Source organism: Lagopus leucura, unplaced genomic scaffold (assembly GCF_019238085.1).
Source record: "Lagopus leucura isolate 7727_CA_CO unplaced genomic scaffold, USGS_WTPT01 Super-Scaffold_100159, whole genome shotgun sequence".
Lineage (NCBI taxonomy): Eukaryota > Metazoa > Chordata > Aves > Galliformes > Phasianidae > Lagopus > Lagopus leucura.
The window spans coordinates 28,924,029-28,950,960 of record NW_024962335.1 but is presented as its reverse complement, the minus strand read 5'-3'; the positions used below and the strand labels follow the sequence as shown (position 1 = coordinate 28,950,960).

General features: G+C 36.7%; 1 protein-coding gene across 13 annotated transcripts in view; it reads right to left on the bottom strand.

Annotated features, from left to right (window-relative positions):
- ABCC9 (ATP binding cassette subfamily C member 9) overlaps positions 1-26,932 on the bottom strand; it is a 72,014-nt gene that overhangs the window by 25,599 nt on the left and 19,483 nt on the right. For 11 of the 13 annotated variants that reach the window (XM_042889712.1, XM_042889720.1, XM_042889715.1 and 8 more), the window contains 16 exons: positions 23,883-24,041; positions 22,391-22,546; positions 19,378-19,512; positions 18,045-18,207; positions 17,324-17,364; positions 16,184-16,326; positions 13,453-13,561; positions 12,320-12,430; positions 11,284-11,356; positions 10,102-10,207; positions 6,355-6,393; positions 4,610-4,711; positions 3,230-3,314; positions 1,801-1,881; positions 713-850; positions 95-220 (listed from right to left, as the gene is read on the bottom strand). In XM_042889712.1, the coding sequence (XP_042745646.1) occupies positions 95-220; positions 713-850; positions 1,801-1,881; positions 3,230-3,314; positions 4,610-4,711; positions 6,355-6,393; positions 10,102-10,207; positions 11,284-11,356; positions 12,320-12,430; positions 13,453-13,561; positions 16,184-16,326; positions 17,324-17,364; positions 18,045-18,207; positions 19,378-19,512; positions 22,391-22,546; positions 23,883-24,041 (1,767 nt within the window). The remainder of the gene's footprint in view (positions 1-94; positions 221-712; positions 851-1,800; positions 1,882-3,229; positions 3,315-4,609; positions 4,712-6,354; positions 6,394-10,101; positions 10,208-11,283; positions 11,357-12,319; positions 12,431-13,452; positions 13,562-16,183; positions 16,327-17,323; positions 17,365-18,044; positions 18,208-19,377; positions 19,513-22,390; positions 22,547-23,882; positions 24,042-26,932) is intronic. The other 2 variants (XM_042889725.1, XM_042889726.1) reach the window with 1 other exon arrangement.

The following is a 26,932-nucleotide window of genomic DNA, read 5'->3' as shown; positions in this document are numbered from 1 at the left end:
AACTTGCTTCCTGACATGTTAAGGTTTTTTTTGTTTGTTTGTTTGTTTTTTTAATTAACTGAAAAATATCTCTTTGCCACTCTTGCCTGTTTACCTTTTCCAATTCTTGATCTTGGCGATTCATCAAAGTTTTCCAGTGTTCATAGAGCTCAATGTCATTGTTTTGGATATCCTTTAGAGTCCCTTCCCTAAGCACCATTCCATCCTTCATTGCTATGATCTAGGGGAAAAAGCATCCAGTAAGTCTACTCAGCAACATATATAGCATAATCACTGATGTGAATCCTACCAGAATGTCTTAGAATCGGTGACATTACCATTATGCACATTTTGGTGTTCATTGTATTCAATATTCAATAATAATTTTTAAAGTTTATTGACACAGCCCAAAAACTGAAACTTCTATAAACCAGTCTTATCTGTACTTGTAAAAAAAACATGGATAAGCCATAATAAGTTATAGGCATGACTGCAATTGAGTCACAATTCTCTGGTGGCTTCAATAATAAAAAAAAAAGTAGAAGTGTTTTTTTCTATTGTAAGATCCATATTTTGTAATGTTGCAGTTAGACACATGATGCATAGAAATATACAGAACTAAGGGGACACTCTATTACCAAAAGCAATAGTGGAGTTGTTAAGCACTTACAGTGTTAACTTCAAATGTATGTTGTCCATTACCAAATCTGCATCATGATATCTCTTTCCTTACCCAATCAGCATGTGGTAGATACTGTAACTTATGCGTCACCAGAACAAGAGTCCTCTTGTCTTCTTGAAGAAACTTCAAAATTCCTTCCTGCATTAAATGATCACTTAAGTGAATGTCCAGAGCAGAGAATGGGTCATCCTGCAATCAAATTAAAAAAAAAAAAAAAAGAACAAGGTTTTGCAAAATGTATATTTATAATTTCAATAATCCTTTTAAAGTATAAAGTATTTGTCATTACTAATATTTCAACTTTTTCTAATAACTAAGAGCTAGTTAAAGGGCTGCAGGATGAAACAGTGAGCTAGAATCCATTATTCTTCAATTCATAGCAATAGATTCATTTGAGTTTTTGTGTCTAGATGTCTGCAGTGCTGGTGCCACACCAATAGTGTGGAGTAAATCTAATAGGTAGATCAGAAGTTTCAGGTAGATCTGAAATTTCCCATTCAAATTTGAAACTGCTGGAACCCAGCAACTTTACCTGTTAAGGTAAAGCTGAGTCAGTAACTACACTAATTTCACCCAATCTAAACTGTAGGTTTGGTTGGTCCTGACTTAGCGTGAGTATGAGCAGTAATAAAATAATACTCAGATGTGCAAATGCTTCTCTAAGAAGAAAACCAAGCCCTGCATGAACAGGAGCCTCCTAAAATTTCTGGCATGCCCTGGAATTATTATCAGAGAATGGAAAATCTTCCTGAATCCACAGAGTTCTGCAGCAGACTGTTACACGCTCAGTCTGTTTATAGCTCAGAATTAGTTGCATTATGGTGCTTCTCCTTATACAGAAATCCTGCTGATTTCAGCAGGATTATGTTGATACAAGGTACCACTGTGAGTGAGTAAAAGACAATACGATCTCCTCTAGTGTAGATACCACCTCCATCAGTCTCCCTCTATCAATATGTTTTGATACTGTCTCTTGGTGGTTTTTTATCTTTCATCCCCCGTAAGTTGGATTTTTAGTCAAATATAATTCCCTACAGTTTTCTAGAGCTAATGCAAACTTTTCTAAAGGTAAATACAAAGAATGAATGACAGCTTCATTACGAACTATTCATGTTCCATATGAAAAAGAAAAATCTTACCAAGAAGACAATGTTGGTATTCTGATAGAGTGCTCGAGCCACACAGATTCTCTGTCGTTGGCCACCACTTAAATTAATCCCCTAATGATGCAATAGATCAGAAATACACAACTGTGAGTAAACATTATGACAGAAATCAGAAAATGTGAGTTTTTAACAATTATACAGTTCCAATAAAAATCAATTGGTGAGTTAAATTGCTAATCCTATTGATAAACAAACATAATCCTCCCATAAAAGTCAAAGAAAAAATGACTATTAATCAACTAATCTTGGATAGTTAATAGTATAAGTAATATGAATTATGAAGAACTTCTCTAAGCACAGTATGCTTCTTAGATTGCGATATCCAACTGGTGCTAGCATCAAATTCTGCAAGCAAAACTTGAGAGACTGTGGTCAAAATTTCCCCTTGGAGACAACTGAAAAAGGAAAAAAGACTTTCAAAATGTTGTTTTAAATGTCAAAAAAATAAAAATCAAAGTGCAGCTATTTAAAAGGAGCACACTAAGATTTTTTTTCTCTGTTTTTCAAGAGTTTCTCAACCATTAAAATGGCACTTTTGCTTCAGGCATGTCTACGCTGTAGTTCAAGGATGAAATACCTACCAGTCATGCACAACCCTGAGCTGTTAGTAAACTCACTAGTTTTTGTACTGAGACCTGTGCTGTAGGTGTACGGGACTCAGTCATGTCTAGATGCTCAAGTATTTAATAAATGATGTTCAATCAAGCTTTATATGGCCATGTATACATTGTTGGGATACCAGAATTAGCTTTTTAAAATAAACTCATTCACACATATTCAGACTACAGTTGATATGGGCTTGCCAAGATTTTGGGAATATAGCCCTTCTGACTTAAGATCAGTGCCAAGTAACCCTATTTTTCTGTAGAACCGAAAACAGAGTATAAATTTCATGTGGTCTTACAGCAGCAGCACTCTGCTATACAAACACACTATAAAAGGGCCATTTCCCCCCTCATTTCAAAGTCTATTTATTCTGTTACTGATGGCTAGAGTTGTAGGTTTGTTACACAGTGAACAATAAACACACTGAAATAACTCCAGTATAAATCTTTCCCAATTTTCTTATAAAATCTGCACAAATCTATTCCCTTGAGGATCTCTGCTTTCCACAGCGTATCAAAACATGCAGTGTAGTCATTCCGTGGCACAACAAAAAGCAATATATGCAAAATATGGAGGCAAAATATGATCTCTTGAACAAAAGACATTGTTTAAATTTACATCTGTCCTCTCCAGAGAAGCGATTTCAAAACAATATTGTCTAGTGCCATAACACCTTTCTCAGTGTCACGACTCCGAGACCACTGTACAGACAGTGTAACACAGAACAGATGAGTAGCATCAGGGAGACTCTTCTTAACACAGACTAAGCAAATATGAAAGCCTTCAGGTTATTTACCCTTTCTCCAATTTCTGTCTGATCACCAAATGGTAGTAAGTCAATGTCAGGCTGCAGAGAACACGCATCTGTAACAGCTTTGTACCTATAAAACCAATATGATCATTACATTATTTAACCAGCCACTTACTTCATTAACACAAAAACCCTCCAACTCAAATTTCCTGCTAAGTTACTATGGCTCTGTGATATTTGGATAATTGCAAAAATAAGTAAGTCAAAAACACTGTAAAAATTAACATACATATTTATTGGAGATCTTTATCGGCAAGTTTGCTGTTTAAAGATTCAGTTACCTCAATTACTGACTATGTTCTTCCTCGCCACTGAGCAGTTTTGTTGGACTCTGGAGTATTTGAAGGCATTTTTCAGTGAGTTATTTTTCTTCCCCTTTTAGGTGCCTCTTCATTTGCTTCAGTGTGATATTAAAGGGCAGAGGATCCTTACAGTGCTTCTGATCTTTCCAGAATCAGAAAACCACTCAGAAATATTCGAAATTTGTTGTGAAGTTGCTAGGCTCAGGTCAGAATCAGGTCTGAGATCAGAATATTTGAGTGGTGTAATTAAGCGTTGCCCCTTTGATATGAATGAAGTTAGGCTGATGAACTAGCTGAAGAATCTAGTCCCTGACATTTTGGAAGCTTATTTGGATTTTGAGATGTTTCTTAACTTTTATAAATGGGAATGGAACCAAGCAGCTTATCAAAGAAAACACTGAGAGGAATGAAATGTATTTTTAAGAACTTAAAGCGAGTATTGCTTTTGTTTTACTGAAGTCATTTTTTCCACTGCATTTGTTAGCTGGCCTTTTTGGAAGGACATAAGACACAAGTACTCGTCAGGCAGAACAGAAACCACACCTCAGGTTTTACATTCCCTTCTCCTGTACTTCTTTCTATAGGAAGAATTAAGGTTATTTCCTGGAGGCACCCTATCTGCATTTGTGCACTGTTTTTGTGAAGTGAGTGCTCCATCAAGCTGATCACAGCAGGATAAGGACATAAACTCCCTGGAAACATGCCTTTGGCAACTTCAAGCTCCATTAAAAAAAAAAAAAGGGAAGGCTGGATGAGGCCCTGGGCAACCTGATCTAGCTGTGGTGTCCCTGTTCATTGCAGGGAAGATGAACTAGATGGCCTTCAGAGATCCCTTCCAACTCTAAGGATTCTATGATTCAATGATTCTAAAAACACGTAAGTTTAGCTGCTTGAAAAATGTACATATGGCTTCTGCTGTATCCACGAGAATGTCTTCTGCCATGTGATTCCTCACACACATCTTAGATACGCACTGCCAGAAGGAGAAGCCAAAACCCCTTAAAGGGAGCACTCAGAGTTTATTGTTTGTTTGTTTGTTTTCTGTGACTGGATTGATATTTACCTCTGTTTATTAAATGGACTCCCAAAGATAATGTTTTCCTCCACTGTTGCATTCAATAGCCATGGCTTCTGAGCTGCATAAGCCACTGAGTATCTGTTTTTACTGTAGATAAATAAAGAGCATTAGCAAAAAGCAGAGCACCCACATTATGAAGTGTCTGAGAATCAGGAAATAATAAGTGTTCATAAAAAATACAGAGAAACACATAGACAAAGCAATTGTTACAGAAGTGAAGGGAAGAACTGCAAATGAGATGCTTTTGTTAGGGCAGCACCCACTCTCTCCCCTAGTGGCACAGTCTATACCCTATGTTATCCCATGTACTTTATTCTACTACACATGGCTGATACCTACCTCAATTGAGTAAACGCAGTTTCAATCCAAAAGAGGATTACAAATATTCAGAATAATTAAATTATCACAAAAAAAAAAAAGAAAAGAGATTATTTGTTTCTTTTCCTCCAACGTTAGAACAGGTAATGAAAAGGCATTGTTCAGATGTAATCAGTATACTTGACTCACTGCTTTCTGAAGTTTTAGATTATTGTACCAGGCTGTGCATATGAAATACAGATTTTTTTCAGGTAATATTTTTTCCTCTAAGTCTGTTAGTTGCCCAGTGACTGACATGGTACTGGTAGAGAAGACAGTTCAATATGTTCTTGGAAGGAATCATTAGGCATGATTGGAATCATTGGGCTGATGATTGGACTTGATTATGTTAGTGGTCTTTTCCAACCTTAATGATTCTATGTTTCTACAATTACAGTATCCCAAGAACTTAATAGACTTACTTTTCATTGTGTTTAAAAGCTTCATAAAATATGTAAGAATATGAAAATTCTTTATTTCTGTCTGTTTTGCCTATGTACTGTGGCTAAAAATTTTGTGAATACTAGACATTCTTTTGATATGCTGAGATGTGTGAGGAAGCACTGTTAATGGCTTGTAAATCTAAACACTTATCTTTCTTTGTATTGCTTCAAACCAAATATTTGATGTAACCTTGAATGTAAGTGTCTAGGATTTGCTGTTGAGAGAGAGGGTGCTAGGGTATGAGTAATAGCTGGTTAGAAACAGTCAGTAGTATCCCAAAATTTTAGAAGTTCATAGGCATTCAATATGGACTAGCATGAAATATGTCCTTAGGACAGTCAGATATCAAATAATGGTGTGGGTCCCAACCACAGCTACCTGTGCCACTACTTGTTTATCACTGATTTAGCTTGCCCTTCTTTTAAACCTGCAGGCCATCTCACAGAAAGCAGGGCTGGAATCACAAGCTAACTTCAGGCAGACCACAGCCAGCTCCCTTTGCACACCGTGTGCCTTGCTTTGTCACACAGCTGTCAAACTGGGTTAGCAGCAGCACAAAACCCAGTGCTGAACAGAAGATATGCCCACATGGGAGGGTACACATAATGATGACTTGTATCTTGAGGCCTTATCTTGTGAGTTATGGAGCACAGTGAACTCATAGTGATGTTGAATAAGAGCTGGAAGTGCTCAATGTCTTTCAAGCAAGACTTTGGCCTTTCTGAAGTGCTGGACTTCAGACTGAGGTAGTGGTACAGTGGCTGGGAAAGATCGGGATCCACCAGATTTAGCACAATTTGCCAGTTATTTCTGTAGTAAATGATTATCAACAGGAAGGAAACAGAGATGGCTGGAGGGTACAAAGATGAAAGTTTGAGGAAATTCTGAAAAAAGAGCGCATTATGACACACTAAAAACAGAGATAATACCTTCTGGATGCTTCAGAAGAAGGCTCAGTTTCATTTACACTGCAAGTTATGGCAAATGACATTTAGTAAGCAGAAAACACCAAGACTAGCTTATTGTGCAAGTTTTATATACAGGGGAACTTAGTTAAGTACAAATTTTAAGAATAAAATATCAGTTTTTGTGTATGTGTGTTTTCTTCTTCTAAAGAGAAAATAAACATGGTTCAATCAAAGGCATAGAGTTTTTGGAAATACTACAGCTTTATATCTATTGTGCATAGTGGTTTAACAGGCAAGCTATGTTGTTAGAAAACACATTAAAAATGAAAAATGTGTCTTACAGTCTGTTCAAACTGACACTGTTAATGTTGCATACGCATATGAAAGGTTGACAAGCAATAAACTAGTTTCTCCATACTGTTCCACCAATGACCCGTGGAAGCTGGCAACAACTCTAATGTCAGATTTCTTCTGGACCAAAGAGAAGCTCTGCAGATAAAATTCTGCAGGGTGCACGTGACACGTTTTTGCTTTTGAACCAAAACTAATTTTGAACTGGTTTGTAGCAGAGAGACTGCATCAAGCTCCACACAGCACTGCAGCACCTAGACTTTTCTTAAGAAGTCAGCCTCTACTTCTTAAGGATCTGATGAATGATTTTGCAGTGTTCTGTGCCCATTAATTGACTTATTAACGGTGTCAAGGGCATGGAATGCCAGCCAAAAGAGTTCTAGACCAGCAAAGATGCTTGCTGCCGTGAATGATGGCACATCGCTGCAACTGCAAATCCTTAAAGAGTAAGTTTATGCCAGGTGAATGGAAATTGGCTAGAGAGAGAAAGGACTAAGAAAATGATATTGTTGTGTTATTTGTCTCACCTAAAACAAACTACTGAATGAGCAAAACAAACAAATCCTCTCTTCCCAAATCTACAAACCCTCCACATGAAATACTTTACTACTGCAACGGAAATGTCTGCTAGCCTGCTGGAATGCCATAACTGCAGCTGCACTTATAAACAGAGGATCCAAGTCTTGTAGAGGGCAGAAAAATTCTAATTCTAACCTTATTGTGACAGACTCACACAGTAAAACATCTTCCCAAAGTGCCAGAACTGACACACGTTGCTTCATGTGCTGCACATCAGCTCTCTAAGAACTTTGATAATTTAGGCTTCTTTAAGTGTGCAATCACTGTGTTTTCTTCATGCACCAACTGCCACAAAATATGTTAGATTAGCCCTGCTGATTATCTCAGAAGAGTCAGAGAGACACAAAAGGAAACACAAAACAGATATTGCTTCATAAAAGTTGGTGTTTTATGATAGAAGTTTCCCACCTTCTCTACAGTGGAAAAAAAGTTAAAGGGAAGCAAAAGATGAAGACTAATGAGAGAATAAAGAGAGATCAGAAATTAGGTCAAGCCAAACAAAAAAGAAAACCTAAACAAACCTAAACTTCCTCTATTAAAAAAGCACAGACTTTTATACTTACAATAGTGCATTAAAATAGTGGAGAAGGAAAGGGATAATGCTTTCATGAATGCATTGGGGATGACATCAGAAGTAAAATTTAAGAAAAAATGGGCACAGTCCCTACAAAACCCTTACAATCCCTTACCAGTATTATGTTTGCCATATGTTCAGATGGCAACAGAGCATTCAAGCCTCATGATGGACTTTCACAGTAATGTATTGCAGGATTGCTCCAGGATTAACAGCGGCTGAAGTCTGATACATCATTACTATACTGTATTGTTACACCTGAATTCACCTAGACTGCACTTCCTACCTGGATCAATAGCTACATTATTCATGCATGTTGAATCACATGGAGAAGGATCTAAGGAAGTATATAGGACCTTTATTATGATTTGGTAACGTATAGGGTCCACTTACTCAGGTAAATAACTGAGGTATTAATCTCCCTGTCAGGCAGTCTGAAATTATCAGCAAAAACCATGCTTGCATTAGCTATGACACAGTACCAAGTCATAGTTTTCAATGAAAAAGATACTTGGTAAGGCTTGAGATGCTTGCAAAGACTTGAGTTACTCATTTGATTGTGTGCAGACTGATGCTATGATCCTACCCTCTTGAACACTGTGAAGCTTCAACATTATTTCATATTCCTTATGCATATCTTTCAAACACTGCTCTATTTCTTTGATCTAAGATTTCATATCCTTCCATAGGAATTGATCTGAGTCTCTCAAACACATATTAAAAAACAGTTGTGGGAATAATTGTTATGTATGCTCTTCTGATTTCTTTTTTTTCTTAACTTACACAGGAAAAAAATCCACCTCATTGTGAGGTCAATGTTTCCATGATGTATCTCAAAGAAATTAACCATGGCAAGTCACATATTCTTTTTTCCATCAAAGCTGAAATTTACATGTGACTGCACTGAAGTTAGTCTTGCCTTGGCTCCAACTATACCTATTACTCCAGTGAGATCATATGTTTAGAATAGCTGACAGTGAAATATGGCTAGAGAACAAGAAAATGGCATGCATGCTAACACAGGAAAGCAAAAATATCCAGCTTTCAACATTGCTGTAAGAAAAAAGATGATGACGCAGGTTACTTACTTCAATATGGGCAAAAATAATATCGGTCTCTGTGACAAAATTCATCCTTTCAACTGAAAGAGCTATTTAGGAAGAGTTTGGCTTGGTAGATTCAAGGAAACAGAACTGATCTTTAAAACCAGAGAAAAAGTCTTGGGGTTACAACACATCTCTACAATAACCTCTGTCTACACTATGCTGGAAAGGAGGTTACTGTCTCCCATAGTTTTCATTCATTGACTCTGAATCTATGTAGAACCAGAGGCCTGACTCCATCCACAATTCCCTCCTCAGCAATAACTTTTTCAGAACCTTTGCTGTTTAGTATTTAGCACCCTCAACCTGCTTTCTGTGTGCATACTGTGAAGAGTAGCACTGAATTAAACAGGAGAGGCTTGGGCAGGTATCAGGAAAGGGAAACAGCATTCCTCACATTTTATTATTTAATCCTTTTTTTTCCTTCAGCTAGCAGAGTGGTAAAGTAAGCCTTTCCTATACAGTACACCAAATAATACCTCTCAACTAAAGAAGCTCCAACCTGTAATTCCCTTACTTATGTACAGTTGCAGCATAACAAAGCTGATTTAACAATCTAGGTAGGAATCCAAATCAGAGCATCAGTTTTCCTTTCACATTGGTTAACTCTACCATCCCTCCAATGCTTCTTGAAGAATCTCATTATTTGCACAACTTGCATTGAAAATATTATGTAAAGTGTTACTAGACAACAAACATTTCTGATGAAACACTACAGATATGAATTGCACCTTATTGTTCTTACTTCATGTTTTTTTGCAACAAGACTTTCTTCACATATGACTACTGTAAATTAGAGCTGACTCCCATCACAGAAGGTGATTGGATAATTTTCTGTTCTTTCTATGTAAAATATTCTTTCTACTCAGGTCATCTGCTAGGGCTAGTATACTAGATATTAATACCAGACTAGATTATTTCTCTTCCTAAGGCACCCTACTTTATCTGCTCTGACTTTGCTCTACCTGCTCTAAGCCATGAACAAAACAGCAATGAAAAGCATGAGTTTGCTGATGATGTTTTTCAGAAAAGATCTAGGTAACGTAAATAGATATTTCTTTAACAAGCAGTTCTGAGACATGAAATTTACATTTCTCACAGCAAAATCCAACTTCTCCTTCTTTACTGAAAACAAACAATTAGTAGTTATATAATACATACTTGCTCCAGTGAACTTTTCCTTCCAGGGTCTGCATCTCTCCTAATATAGCAAGGAGAAGTGAGGACTTGCCACAGCCAACTTGACCCACAATCATTGTCATCTGACCTATGATAATGATAAAAAAAAAAATTAAAAAAAAAAACAAACAACAATAGAACAGGAAAAAAATCAATTCTTCTCAAGTCTACAAGACATAGCTAGATCCAATTCTACAGCACATGAGATTGTTAGCATCCACTGTGTAACCTGGCAACATTGCATCAATTCATCTGTGATATATACTTTAATGGAAAATACAAGTACACACTGAGCTCCAAAAGGATGAGAATATTGTTTGGACACATACAATCTGCATCTGAAAGATCCTCTATTTTTTCTGCTTTGCTGTACTATTCCTTCTTCCCAGCACTGCTTTCCTACCTGCAGTTCTTTCCTACAGTGGCATTAGGAATTTTACAGCATTCACCATCACCACCATCATCAAAATAAAAAATAATAGTTTTCACACTTGCTATGTAGGTCTCCCAAAACAAATCTGTAAATATGTGGAATTCCTAGCCAAAAAATATTGTGGAGGCACTAACCTTACAAGGGGCAAACTGAACAACTTGAAAGATAAATTCATTAAAGACTCCTTGACAGATCACGGCATGAAGGTCAAGGAATGCACTGAGATGAAAATAGTTCTAGAGTGGGAAACTGTAATATTGAAGAAAGGCAGGAAAAGTATACTAGTTGACTGCTGTATCCTTGTGCACTAACTTTTGCCTGCTGCTTTGACCAAAATCCTGGACTAGATGTACTCGTGACCTGAATGAATCTAGAATTCTCTCTTTCTCTCTCTCTCTTTTTTTTTTTTTTGACTATTTTATTCAAAATAATAATGTCATTTTCTGCAACTATCATTTTAAAATTTATTCTTAATGTTTATGATCTTTCTGTTCTTATAAATATAATATTAGCAATAAAATTATACAAAAAAATGTAATTTTTTATCATTTAAAGCATTCTAGGTTAATGATAAAGTTACACACCCAATACAGTTTATAACCTTGTATAACATTTGACTTTCTTTTTTTTTCTTTTAAAAAGTGTTTTATTGCTTGTAGTAATGTTAAGAAATTGAATTAGTAGCATTCTGCTGTTATGTATTTCATATTTAAGATGTGCTTTTATCCTACCTGTTGGGATTCTGATATTTATATTGGACAAGGTAGCCAAACCACTTCCCCATGAAAAGTATCCATTGGTCACCTACCAAGAAATTGTCACGTATCAGACATAGAAAAATGTGAGAAGTGAAAAATAGAATGTCTAGTTTGGATTTAAAATGTGTTAATAAACGCCTTATGGGTATGATGACATATGCTCAAACACATGCAAAAAAATGCAAGATAGGTGAGCAAAGGCAGCCAAAATTAGGAATATAAGAAGCTATACACGTAAATTACATACAGTATGAAATGCAATAAGGTAGTACTCTTGAGTTCAACTTTGTTATGCTAGACATTTTCATTTTGTCAAGTAAAAGATTAAACAATAAAATAAAGATAATAGGATCTCACAGGTGACAGTCTAAATACCATAGCTTATCAAGCAATGTGTCATTCTGCACACTGTGATATTATGGCCTATTCTGAATGGATTCCTAAAGCACTAACTGAATATTCTCAAGGTTTATGCTGGACACACCTGCTGATTTTGTTTGTTTGTTTCTTTTGTTTTTGTGTGCATATTTCCTTTGGAGTTAACAGAGGCAAGAAGCATTATTCGCATAGAAAACAAGGACATGTATGGGAAAAAATTGTCCAAAATGACTTAAAATAATGTAATGGTAAATTACGTGTCATAATAAATGACAGAAAATGACATAAAAGTTTTGATCTTGATTCTATGAGCGAAATAGAAGTATAAGAAGGGAAACTCTAAACAATCTCTTAATTTCTGCATATAGATTCTCTAGTTTTTGTTCCTGTCTCATGTTGCCTGTTATTCCCAAGAAGATAAGGAAGCAGTAGAAAGAGTTGGTCTGAAGAGAAGTCTTCTCACTTCATTATTGTTTAAAGTGCTAATTTATTTAGGGGTTTTTGGCTTGTTCTTGGATTGGACAATTTTTCTTTGGAAAAGCAGCAGCAATTGCACTCTCTCTGGTACTGCTGTAGGACTGAGCAGAAGAATCTGCTGTTTGTAAAGTATGTATTGATGTTTTCAGACCACCTTGATTGCGATGTCATCTGTCTCCACAGGGCGTGTTTGCCTTCTTGATGACTGTTCATAGTTTTCAAGCTGATACCTTAAGGGCTGCCTCCTGTTGATGGCCTTGGTGTGCTACATAGTGAAGCGAAAGAAAAAAGTTGGAATTTGCAAGAAAGGACAGCATTTGGTTTCTTAGCAAAAAGAGAATCTGTTCCCATTTCTCCCAACACTCTTGGTCACAAAAAGAAAACGCTTTTCAATATCTATCATGTAAATACTGCAAAATTTTAAATATTTTTAACTGAAGCACAGGAATTGATCTTTTCATGCTGTTTTCCCATGCATAACCATCTCACATTTCAGGTCTCTCAGCCTCTTCAAAGCACTAGGTAGGTTTGCCCTACCTGAGGTAGCTTCAAACAAAGCTGTATCAGTAAAAGTGTAATGACATGTAGATCTACCATCTTAGCTCTTGGTTGCTTTTGTCAAGTTCTAGTCACATTTCAAATTACACCATTACATACAGTTTTAAACAGTTGAGTTTGCTAGCTTTAGAAAAACTTCGAAGTGTTTTCCCAAATTTTGTGGGTGTTTTTTTTAATGCCTATTCTATTTATGTATTTAGGTTGGCTAGTTGGTTTCTGGCTAAAATGATTCCTCAAATTTTACTCAAATTCACTTGTGTTTAGCACATCTAGAAACAGCATTATGGAATGAATTTCTATTCCACAAACTTTACTGTTGTTTTTTTCGATCTCCAGTTCTGCATTTCCCAAGGCAAGAATTGTTCTTACTTAAAAACGTCCAAAGTACTGACTGAGATTGTACTGACAATATACACTACAATCCCCGTAACTATACAAAATGCACCTGAAATAATTTTGAAAACTAAGAAGGCTGAATCATCCCCACATAAGTTTGTTGGTGTGTGTTCTGGTATTTTTATTACTATTGGCAATTCAGTAGAGCTTCAATGTATTTGAGGACTCTTCATGCCATAGAAACACAAGTCCCTAAACAGAAGAGGCAAAACTGGTCAAGAACAGAATCAAGCAAGAACCCCAAGCCCCTGAGCACTATCAATAGGGCATTTGCCTCACAATGGGCTCTGAGGCCTCTCTGTTTGAAATTCATTGTCAAAAAACAGAACTTACAAGTCCTGTGTGCTTCTTACAGGATTCATAAGCTACAGAATTGTCCCCACCTCTCCAGCTGTCATCTCCAATCTCATCACTGAGGAGAAACTCATTCAGCTTCTGTACACTTAAAAAAAAGCAAACACAGGATGGTTAAATAAGCCCAAGATACTAAGGGTACATTTCCATCCCAGACAGCAGGATACACCCAAAAGTATTCCAAGAAAAGTTTGCAGGATACATTCCTTTGCCTTTTGGACCATCTGTTACCCAAGTGAAAAATTATATATGCAGTAAAGGACACGTGAAAATAACTAAACACTGTACGGGAGCTGGAATTGAAGAGGAGATCTAAAGTCATATGATTTCTGCTTAAGCTCTGTGGGAATTATTTCCATCTCAGCAGATTTTTCTCTGCTGTACTTCTTCCATGTCTACACACAGGACTTACATAAAGTAATTTACTTGCCTACATCCTCTGAAAATGCAAATGCAGTAGGTGCATCCTGAATACAACTTTGGCATAAACAGCATTCTAACAAGACTGGATAATGCACAAAACTGCACAGCCATAGCCAGCCTCAGAGCAGCACAGCAAGAGTTCTCTCAATCTACTTCATAAAACTCTTTCATGGGAAATAAAGCACATATGTTCAATGCATTCTTCATCATAGAAGGACATAATTCTCCTTCTGTCCCATTTTCTTTAAGTAAGCCTTAAGTATAGGGCTCTATCATTCTGAAGAAGGGATCAATATAAGAAATCACCTACCATGATGAAATCATGTCACTTTGCAAAAACTAAAATCAAGGTGCAGGAGAAAGCAGGAGAACATATGGCTTTAGATCAACAATTTGAATATTAATATGAAAATGGGAAAATAGACCTGTTGCAAGGCCTGTATGTTTATTCTGCACGAAATTATCAATAGCTGTTTAAGCTATGGAGACACATTCATTATTTCATCTTGCCAGTATAGCTGTTCATATCTTCTGTTGTGAAAAAGAAAACTTAGATGTCTAACTACTGTAATAGTATTTCAGTCTTTTGTAAGGATATCTGTGTCAAGCAAGAATTTCTCTTCAAGTAGAAAAGAAACCTCACACTGATCATCACCCGAACAACACAACAATCATTACTTTGTGTTTGAATGAGGACAGGTACTCACAAAAGCTTTCATGTTACTGGAAGTACTCTTTAAAATGAAATGGAAATTTGGACCAAAGTATTAGGGCTAAATTAGAACACAAATGAGTGCACAGTTATATATTTGATTGATGGTGGACATTCTTCATTCCTCACTTGGAGGATGTGATGCTCATGGGAGAAAGATTACAGGAAAGAAGGCTGTCAAAAGCTGGAGTTTATTTAGGCAAATATGGTATTAAGTAACGTTCTGAGGGATGGCCAGCAGCGATAAGGGAAACGTCAGCACAATTTTGACATCAAGGCTATGCTAAATGTAGTGCAAAGATGTAGAGGCTAGTATGATTTATAAGGGAGAGCTGGTATTTTCCACTAGGCAGAAATCATTTTCAGCATAGAGAAAATCTCTCACATGATTCCCCTGCTGCTTTGATATATAATGTTTGTTTATTTTTTTATTTAATGAGTGAATGTGGTGCTGGTAAATTACAGCTATGAAGCTTGAAGTCCCCTTGACTACTATTCCAAGGAAATGTTGGGAAGACTAGTATGATCTTCATGTCATGCTAGTGCTTGGCATCTGACACGTTACTGCTAATCAGGTGTCAGATTCTACTCTTGGGACAGCTTGGCAGTGTCTACAAAAATGCCCCATAACCATGACTATTTCCATACAGTATTTACATACATAACCATGACTATTGCATCCTCTGATGCAATAAGTGAAGGTCTGAAATTTGTCTTACTACAAATATGGTCCCTCGATATTAAGTGATCTATAACCAAGAAGCTGTTTTGTCAAGTTATTTGCAGAAGCAAATGCCTGGCACATACATGCTTCTGATGAAGCAACACATTTTATGAGTCCCTTTTTCTTTTTTTGAAATCTTTTCCACTTTGTGCCAGTATCTTCGCTGTCCTGCCATGCAGATCTCTTGCATTCAGCAACTAAACTCCCAAATGTCTGCCTTGCCATCCTTCGTCTACTGCACCTCTCTACTGCCATTCAGGAGAAAACAGAATTTCCTTTATAAGAAAAAGACCTGTAGTGCTGTTTCTCTTGTGTACTTAGTCCTTCAGCACCCAATGTTCCTCCAACCACCTTCCTGTCAAAGAGAATCCATGCTACTGTTGGACAATAGAGGTATGTCAATACTGAATTCTTACTCAAAGCACCATGCGTTTTGTGGGGAGGTCAAGTTTAGCCTGTTGCTCTTCCCTGCACCACCAGGGCAAATCTTGTGGGACAGCTCAGATCAGCCTCTCTAATCTTCTTCTGTGTTGGCTATAGCCCATAGAAGCACTATGTGAGAAGGGAAGCATCTTCATCCCAAGAGAGAACAGTGTGGCTCTGAATCTAGACATCCAAATTTGGGGGATTATAAAAGGAACAGAACATTCAGTTGTCTCTGTATCATTCAATGAAGAGAAACTGTTATTGTTTTCTCTCAGATATTGTCAACAGACATTGTGAGTCTCACCTTTAAACCCTGTTCCAGGTGAGCAAGTAGAAAAAACCTTTTCTGTAACACCTTCCTTGTTATATTACTGAATGTAGATATTCAAGAGAAACTATTTATAGAGTAAGCTGGGACCACTTACCTTATGATAGCCTTGACTGCAAAACGAACCACAGTGGAAAGCAGAAACAATGGTGTGACCAGGATGTGGAACAACGACAGTGATGCAAAGGCCTGGGCAGGCTGCAGAGGCTTGTCAGTGGTGTATGCATAAGTCACAAAAGTCTGTCACGTCAGAAGAAACAGGAAATTATGTATAAAGACTCTTGAATAAGATGGGTAAAGAAAGCAAGGAAATGTTTTGCTTAAATAAGGCCAATAACTGCATATCTCTGACATAATTCCAGAAAATTGAAGGGAAAAGTGACTCCTGTTACAATAAAAAAGATTCAGAAAGCTTGCCAGTGATTTCAAGTGACTCAGACATTTGCAAATGAAAAAAAACTCTTAATAAAATAAAAGCATTCAGCTTTGTGAAGTCAAACCGTTAAGTACTGTGAAGTTTTGTAATTGATTTCAGTGTTTTGAGGAAGCATACAATGCAGACAAATCAGTAGAAATGTACTAAATGTTGTGGTTTTTCCCCCACAGTTACAGCACCATAGATATATTTCACTCAATCCTGGTAAATATCACCAGCACAATCTGAGGAATGCCCTCAGAGTTTGGTTTATGAAGAATTCTTACTGAACAGCAGGCGGTACTCCCTCTAGTTTGTTAGATTGAGATTTAAATGGCCAGAGTACAATCAAAAATTTATTTCATCTTAAAATCCATAGTATGCTTTCGTGAATACTGAAATGGTGGCTTACAATACACTTTGTAACAGGAACGATTTTCATGGTTAGACAGCAGGAAAGTAAAGCCACCTTAAAAATCTTCAAAATGAGAGCTTCTAAAAACAGGTTTTCTTTCAAATTGATACAATTATGTTGAGTTGATCTTTTTTTTTTTTCTTTTTTTTTTTCTTTCTGTCAATTAAAGCTTATATTTCCATTAGTCTTTAGTTAGTTAGTTTATGAACCCAAATCCCAACTGATGAAATACCAGTACATTGGAATGGGCATTTCTAATAACGCTACCCTCCAGCCAGTGGGTGCACTCTTCTGCTGGTTTTATTAACAGTAACAATGGTCCTGCAGTGGCAGTAGTGTCTTTTTATTTCCTCCCCTCTCTTTTTCTCTCCCCCTTTTTAAAGAAAAGTGAAAAGAAAAATTCTTACTGCAAGAACAGCTGCTATTGGTATGGCTGCATTCATAAAAACTAGGAATGGAAAAAGAATAAGCATCAGATTTACATGACATATATAAAATAGCCATACAATTAGTTCTATGACACAAGAAAAATCTGTCTATTTCCAATTCAAATACTTAAAATGCCAAAAAGGAAAATCCTTCTGCAGGAAGAAACTGCCTTCCATGACAGAGAAATCTTTAACACACAAATGAACAAGCCAAATAATTATTTCACACAGAATCACAGAATCACCCGGGTTGGAAGGGACCCCAAGGATCATGTAGTTCCAACCCCCCTGCCTAGCCTATTTCCTTTGTATAATTCAGTGAATTAGGATAAAAAGTTTTATGTGCACAATTGTTATGCCACAAAACTAAATCACCTATCAGCTCTTCCTCAGTACAGGAAATACAATTTCTATCTGACAATTATTTATCTTTGCTAATCTGTAATCTGCTAATCTGTAATCTGAGTTTCTGCTTTTATTACAATTTGTAATGCCATAATTAAGGTGACAAAAAACTTTCTAAAGAAATGAAAATGATATATTGTCGAGTTTCTATGCTACGTATTTATCATATATTTTGTTTCAAGCATGTTCCACATTCAAAAAATGTCATAGGCACAGTTATGTCTTGTTCTATCTGAAGTCAGAAGGAATGCTGACATGGAGAATCCATTTCTGAAAGCTAAAAACAGTTACTTACTGGAAAGAGATGTATGGAGTGCAAAGGTTTTGAGACTGGTGAGTTCCTTCATTCTTGTTTCCTCCACGCTCTTACAAAATATGTGCTCCCAGGCGTACAGCTTTAATAATTTAATGCCTTTTAGTATTTCATTGGTTTTCTTTAATCTCTCTGTAGAATAGTCCTTCATTTCAAATGAAAACAAGGATAAGTAATCAATAATGGTTTGTAGTTTTAATGAGAATGCTTTTTTCCATTTAATCTGTTGTAAAGTTCATTAAAGATATATATATATATATTTTGTTTATGAATTTGCACAGGCAGTTGTCACACTGAGTAAAATAACATGCAATTTCAGGCTCTTTGGAGATCTTAAAATACCTACAATCAGAGGGGAAATTAAATGACTCTATTCGAAGTAGAGAAGTAAAATATCTGACCCCCTCAGACAGAAGTTGAAACTCAGGAAGGTAGAATAGGTTGATGATATTCAAAGAATAGCCATAAGAATAAGAATAGATAAACGTGTAATTGCTGATAGAAGATTCCTTTTGGGATTCATACAGAATGATCATGAAAGTAGGTGAGATGTTTATTCATATATTTATCTAATCTAGCTAACTGCCCCTCTGCAGAAAACACTGCTCATATGTTTTGGTAAAATCATAATCCAAGTTATTTTGTGAGTCAGAAATCAGAAAAAACAAACAAACAAACAAACAAAAAGAAAGATTGAGACTATTTCTGAAAGAGTATAGAAGATAAATCCTTTCTTGATATTGCAGCTCAAGAGAATTGAAGTGTACTGAGAATTAAACCTACTTGCCTATAATTTGCTTACTGAATATTAAGATAACAAAGATCGTTACATATTTGAAGACTCACATATCAAAGGTTGATCAAAAAAGTTCAAAGACCGTGAGAATAAGGTTAAGCATTGGACAAAGCATTAAAAAACATTTGTAATTGGTGACATAGACAAGAAGATAAAAAGTGTACAATAGATATTAATCAAACAATGTCATCTGAGTTTTAGAGAATGCAAAAGCTTGGAGTGAGAGTATAGAGTCTCTAGCCATTTCAGAGGAGGACTGTACACATTCTTTAATAATGTGCTCCCATAATTTATCTGTCATTTGTACTATTTGGTAACATCCCATGACATACAACATTTTAATTCAGGAATAATATCCTTTCATGGAATTGAACTCAGATAAATCTGTGCTATTTGGGAGAAAACAGTCTCTGCAGAGAAGGCAGGTCAAGGCCCACATACTTTTTTGAATTCTTATCTGACAAACACAGGGAACAGGTCCTTTCCAGATCAGAAGAACCACAAGAATAAATTACTCACCAGTGTGCTCTTCTGAGCCTCAGCCAACTTGGTAGCTATGAAGTACTGTATTGGTGCTAACAGTACAATTACAGCAGCACCAACCAAAGCACTGTCTCCAAGCAAATTATAAAGTAGGATTACGCCCATTATTATCTATGGAAAAAAAAAAAAAAGAAGCATGGAAGAAAATGTACATTTAATACATCCAAATGATAGCAAATATTATATATGCATATATTCTTCTAACAAAAAAGCTAAAAGATTCACAGGAATCAAGTGAGAATTTATTTCAGGAGCTCACATTTAGAAAGTGAAATTAACGTTGAATTGTAGAAAGAAAATTAACATATTTATTTTCGAACACAAATTACATGTTTTGTTTTAGTACCTGTCAGTACTGATTCTGCACAATATTTCTACAGAACTGAAGCAGCATCAAAATGGTTGGTTCTTGTCCCAGGGCATTTGACAGAACCACTGGCCTCAAGTCTTATTTACACTAGATCTCCTTACATCACTCTGGAAGCATTCAAAGGTCTTGAATGCTGTCATGAATCACTTTTGCCTTCTGTCCTCTGGGTCCTCTTCAACTGGAGACAGAGGCGCGTCTGAGACAGGCACCAAAGCACAAAGCTGCACAAATGTGCAGGGAGTGACACAACCCTGATCTTCTACTTCAATACTACATAGTTCTGTAGGAAAGTACCAAGATGCTGGCTGAGCTCTACAAAGAAGATAGGAACAATTTCCACAGAGGTTCACTTGGGAGTGATTTTGATGCAATTACTGTGATTCTGGTGCCAGAGTTAACACAAGTTCTACAGCATTAAGTATTTTTATATAAAGCTCCACTTCAAAGTACAGAGATATCCTCAGTGATAACAGGACATTTGGAATTAGTTCCCTACTTTGAGTCAGATCTCTCTTGAAGTCCATATTGTTAGACAGTATCAGAAATAGTTACTAGTGGAGTTTGACATTTTGAAAGCATTATTTAGCTTTTCAGGCATCTGCAACCTAAGCTAATGAACCTAGATACCTTTTTCTTAGCAGAATACTACAAGGTTACAGGTCATTTCTACTTGGGCTTAAATCTCAACTCTTAACTCTTACGATGGGTTTCATCCTACAATGTGTTGTTGCCCTTGACAACAGGCCATACATTGGTAGATGCACAATGTATTTCCTAAGGTTAACCAGTCCTCAGCAGTCTATGGACAGTTACATTATCATTAAGCATGCTGTGCAGATAAAAGTTTGGTATTTGCTATAGCTTGCTCTTCCTGAGGTGGGGACAGATTTGACAGCAGCTGTTTCTTGGGACATTTCTTGAAGCTTATTTCCTTTGCATAAGGCAAGACAGGATAGTCCTCTCATTTTTATTTTTATTTTTTTTTTTTAATAGCAGTATGGTTCTAATCCAGCCCTTATTTACCAACGGTTATTTCCTTATCTTCTTTTTTTTTTCTTTTTTCTTTTTTTCCAAAGAGCAGATAGTTGAGCTCATCAGGCATTCTGACATCTTACAACAAGAAAAGTGTCACTGACATCAGCTTTATAATACTTTGAGAAGGAAATAGTAGCATATTTTCCTTCTATTTTTACTGTTGAAGCAGAGCTGTAAAATAACCATTACAATTAATAGAGCTTAAGTGCAGGAGCCCTGTATAGCCCAGGTCACAGATGCTCACTAAGTTACTCATTAGCTGAAAATTCATGGGTGAAGCTATGCTCATTCTTGAACAAAGCTGTGGTCAAGCTGTCCCTGTGCTCAGTCTTCTAATTCCCTGGGGCTGAACTACAGGAACCAGTAAAATAAACAGAAACTTCCTCAAAAAAAACCTGTTAGAGTACTGGTGAGGAATGCCATTACATTTCTTCAGCAGCTGAGACAGAAACTGTTTATTAAAGAAACAGTAAATGGTAAATTTAATGGAAATGTATATCCAATTATTCACTAGCTACAGGAAACAGACCACCTGTTCATTTAGAAACACTCCGGTATTAGCAGCAACACTTCCAAATAAACCTGAGGAAACCAAATAAGCCCTCTCATTATTGACTTATGACTTAAAATAGAATCCTCTGTATTATTTCAAACTTCTGTTACTACGCAAACTTCTTTTGTCTTTTTCTCCATGAATTATTTTATCACCTAAACCTTACCCTATCCTAAAGTATACACATAAAAGCAATATTTGTTTCCATTAGTAGTAATCATATTGTTGACTATTACAACAGCTTATTAGAACAGTTCCAGGAGTTTGAGCAAAAGTGTGGCTTCTGCCCCTTTTTTAACTTGTTTGGAGTTGGTGGGGTCATATGTAGGTTAGAACCATTCCATTTCCACCAGAAACTGAACTTTTGGAGTTGTTATAGGGTTCAGGCACTGTGGAAAATAAGTATGGCTCAGGTCCTTAAGTTATTTAGCCACTTCTGAATATTTCCTTTAGATTAATAGTTTTTACCTTGCCTTCTCACACATGCTTTTCCTTCTTTCCCTGCCTTGTAGATGTTTGCAGTAACTAAGCTTGTTTAGATCAGAGCTCCTCTGAGCATTTTGTTAAGCCCAACAGACCTTCCATTAGTCAATAGAGCAGAATTCAATTCCTTTTCATTCCTACCACTAAGCACAGCTACAAGTAGGCACTGCAAATGCAATGCTTGGCACTGCAGAGATGCTGCTTCCACACGGCGGAAGAAAAAGCAACAATTTGTGTCAGTAGGGGAAGACAGGTGAGCAGAGAAAAGACAACAGGCTATCATCTATCATCCATAAAGTCACAGATTGTACCCATGGCAGCAAAATCCCAGTAAAAAAATCCTCACTTTACCAGCCCTCTGAGAGACAATCTCCCAGCTCTGGGAGATGATGGGCCACATTTCTGCTTGTTAGTTCTCTTCCTGGCAAATGAGTGTGAAGTCATTTATTAGAGGTTCCCTTTTGGATTAGGTGATAGTCTCACAGATGTATACTCTTTTCTAATGGGCTGGAGGATCCCAGCATTATGTCCTTATTTTGATGCTCTACCTGAACAGGCATAGCCCACAAATTGGGGCACAGGAACAGGAACCACATTAATTGATTTGTTTCTATGGCAACCAAGTTATTGATTTGTCCCAGTGTCATCTCTCCCATGGACAAGTTGGATGTGGAAAGCCGCAGGATCTTATCGTATATCATTGCCTGTGGAGGGAATAAAATGGTATCTATGAAAAGGAAGTCGTTAGAAAACAATTGCAGCAGCAGGATGTTTCAAGCTGCAGTGTTGGTAATTACCTAGCACAGCCTTTCTCTCACTTGAGACGAGGCAAAACAAGAAAAAAAATGAGAGATAACAGACTTTTAAAACCTCCTAAAGCATTGTTGTTTGATGCAGACCCAAAACAGAACAAAGACAACAAAACATGAAAATTCAGGAGACTGAGCAAGGAATTTTTTTAATAAATATTTGGTGAGGCTGGTTTACTGTGGCACTGTTAAGGAAATTATTATTTCCAGTGCAATAGCTGAGTTTATATTCCTTCATACTTCTCTCCTGTACCTGGTCATCTATTTCCATAAAATATGTCGGAGCACAACAGGGTTTAAGGTTAATTAGTTATCTACCAGAATTTTAAAGACAAATGCTGTGAGACTAGTTGCAGCTATGATCAAGTATCACAGTTGTGTCTTCAAGGAAATTTTAGAAAAGATTTTTGCTCTTCACCCTCTTTTATCTGTGAGCAGGGTAGATTCTGTAGAATTCCCATTTTGACAACTGGGAATCATAAAAGCATAAGAAAATGATGAGGTGCTGTTTCTTCACCAAGTGTACCCTCCTCTGTTGAAACAGCTGCATCAATCACAGTGCAAGCACAGAGAGAAGCCTTCACACTGGTACAGTATTCTGTGGTTAGCTACACCTGGGAAAACATCAGTTCCAGCTTCAGTGTTGCACAAATTCCTGCTACTGTCTGTGGAGTTTTGTCTGCAGATGTCCTGGCTACAGCCCAAACTGAGTTGGAAATTCTGGCTCTTGTTCATAAACATGACTTTTATAAAGGGTAAATGGATGCTGGCTTTAGACAGTTTGGGGGAAGAATTACAGGGTTCTCTGTAAAAGGGCATAAATGTTCAGAATCACCACTCATGTTGCACGTACAGTGCCCCAGTAAAACATAGCTAGGGCAAGGATATGGCTGGCAACTCTGTTGCAGTCAGATAGAGTAACTCATAAGTAAATACAGAGGCAAAATAATGCTGCTTATCTCCAGATTACTAACACTTTTTGCAAATATATGTTTGTAGGTGTGCAGAGTGAGTGTTACACTTCTGCATATCATTATAATGGTTCTATTTTTTGGTAAAAAGAATTGCTGCCATCAGTTTAGCAGTGGTATTACCATTTCCAGTTTTCTGCATAAAAATATAGTCATCTTCTCTCAAACTATAGCTGTTAACTGAGTTTTTACATAAAGGATAAGATAGATGAAAGAATGAAGGAGGAGCATATTCATATAATGGGAACAGATCTGCTCACCAATAAAGCACCTCGTAGATTGATGCCGGTTTCTGTAGTCACATAGTAGGAGGCCTGCAGGAATGTCCTCTGCAGGATAAGGGCCAGGAAGAGGAGAACTGCCAAAACATAAACATTCTTGAGGAACTCGTCTGAGGAAAGATATGAATTCGATGGATCCTTCAAATGAAAAGGAAAAATATGATGACAACGACATAGGATGGATTATCTTTTGAGATGCTAGATATTAGGAAATTCAGTCCTTGCTTTAGAATATATAATATTGATGGTATTCTGGGAAAGTTGCGGGAATTATAATGATCTCACTGTTCTACATATTATGTAATTGGATAGAAATTAAACTCTCTGCTCATGTTCCGAAGATTTAAGAGTGCAACTTTTAGCATTTCTGAAATAATTTTTGTTAGCAGAAAAGGGACAGTGAGAGGGACAGCCATGTCTGTCTTATTCCTTAGATTTTCATTTGAACTCTGGTGATTTGGTGGATAGAAATACAATTTTGCCTGCATATGAAGAAGCTACAAATAAATTATTTTTGATAACATGACTGGTTTATTGCATTGATACTGCAATATTGATTATGTTGTATTTGTACATTATAGGAATAATTCCTTCCAGAAATAGTTTATGATATCTGCGAATTCTGAATAATATAAAAATGTATCTGCAAATATTTCCCATGAAATGAGATGTACATGTCTCTAAGGGAAAAAATTATTGTTTATATAATTTTGTTTTCCTTTTCTAGTTTGTATGTTCACTGTGCCGTTTGGCTTCAGTCAGAGGAGGAAACAAATGTACCAAAATACTGCTAGAAAGGCTGTTTCTTTGGCATTTCCAAGCCAGCTGGAAGCAGGATATACTGGATTTCTTAAAAAAAGAAGAAAAGAAAAGCCTGTTCTGCTGAAATGCCCAATCTGATGCTGAGATGAAAGGTCTAGTAAATACTGGAAGATAAACTGCATGTCTACAGTCTCAAAGTCTCATCATTCTGTATTACTGTCATCTGCAAAAGGACTAAAGGCAGGAGAGAGACCTGAGCTTGTAGGCTTGCTTCACCACAGGCACCTCACCAGGAGAGGGTAAGACTGAGCACTAAGGAAAAATTATGAAGATGGTCAAGCAGCAGAACAGGCTTCCTAAGGCGGTGGTTAATGCTGTTTACCTGTGTTCTCGTGACATTTGTACAATGTCCTCATGCTTTAACTTTCAGTTGGCCCTAGATTGGTCAGGAAATTGGACTATTCTATTCTATTCTATTCTATTCTATTCTATTCTATTCTATTCTATTCTATTCTATCCTATCCTATCCTATCCTATCCTATCCTATCCTACCTTACTCTACTCTACCTTACCCCACCCTACCTTACCCCACCCTACCCTACCCTACCCTACCCTACCCTACCCTACCCTACCCTACCCTACCCTACCCTACCCTACCCTACCCTACCCTATCCTACCCTATCCCATCCCATCCCATCCCATCCCATCCCATCCCATCCCATCCCATCCCATCCCATCATTTTAATCTCATTCTACTCTCCTCCATCTATCAAAGACACCCAATGGCTGGGTAGTCTGGGTCTGGGATGAACCCATCATATGGCTTGCAGGGAATTGTTTCCCATCCCTATATGCTGTAATAATCAAGCCGTAAAACTTCCAAAGAGGTATAAGCAGTCAAATATTGGTAAACACCTAATGAGCCAAAAACACTTCAAAAGTGCCAAAGTCTAAAGTATCTAAATCCTGCTGGAATAACAGGACAGGGTTACTTCATCAGCTAAAGAATCCTGGAAATGAGGGTTGCTTCAGTATATACATATACAATTTCTCTTAATATCCTGGATCATCTAACTTTTCCATGAGTTTATAGCAGGGATAACAGTAACAAACTAAATTTTGTGGCCACCTTTATCAATGTAAATAGAGTTACAAGGAATTAAGGGGGAATAACAGTAAAATTAAATTCATTTGCATTAGTGGAAGCTAGAGAGAATTTAAAGAGAGACTCATAATGGCAAGAACAACCAAAAGAAAGTTTATCAAAATATGCAAATTGAAAGCAAATGTATTCTGAAATGTATCCAAGAGAAATAGTGACTGTCACAAAGCCAGAATGTTGAAGTGCTTTCAAGTTTTCCACTTTATTTTAATCTTCCCTTTAGCCAGTGTTGATTAAAACATTTAAAAATAAAACACTTCAACGAAGAGTGCAAAATGAAAAGGTGCAAATTTCTAAATTTGAGATCCAGAAATGAAAATTTTCAAGCAAAACTATCTTGTATGCTCAACATAAAAAAAAAAAAAAAAAAAAAAAGATAACAAAATTCTATAACAAGGCAACTAAAACTCCAAAACTCTATTTTTGAGGCAAAAGACATACTTTGCTATTTGATTCTGTGGCTCACATCCAACATGTTGAGGCTCAAATATGATAAAGAGCTTTTTTCGATAAGCTGTGTTATTAAACTCTATGTTGTCAGCACAATGGCTGAAACTCTAAAGCCCAACTCAGAGTATCAGTCAAAAAAAATGAATGTTGGGAACAAGCAGCCAAGGAGAAGATGTTTGGATAGTGATGGCAGTGAAGTGCTCTATCTGAAAGGGAAAATTTTATTCCATTACATATCTATCCACTCATTCAAATATAATTCAAGTAAACATTTACTGTATAAAGTGTAAGGTATATTTTCATATCAGAAGAAAGAGAAAAATTTCCTACCTGTGTCTTGTCTACTGTCATTTTGTAAAATAATTTTGCCTTTATCTTTTCACCAGTTTTTAACAAATTCTAGTTCTTATGATAGAAAATGTTCTGTATCAGAGGCTTATTCAGTTGTCTGATAGACTACCTCTGCAAATACAAGTCTCAGTGAAGCTTGAATGTGCATCTCTAGATTCAAGGAGTTCACTGAATAATCAACTTTTGCATGCCCAATGCATTTAATCATAGCAACAAGCAGTGCAATCAGTCACAGAGAGCGAATACTCTCGGATCCCAGATGAAAACAAGGTTACATCTTGCTCAAACCTGTCAATGAATGACA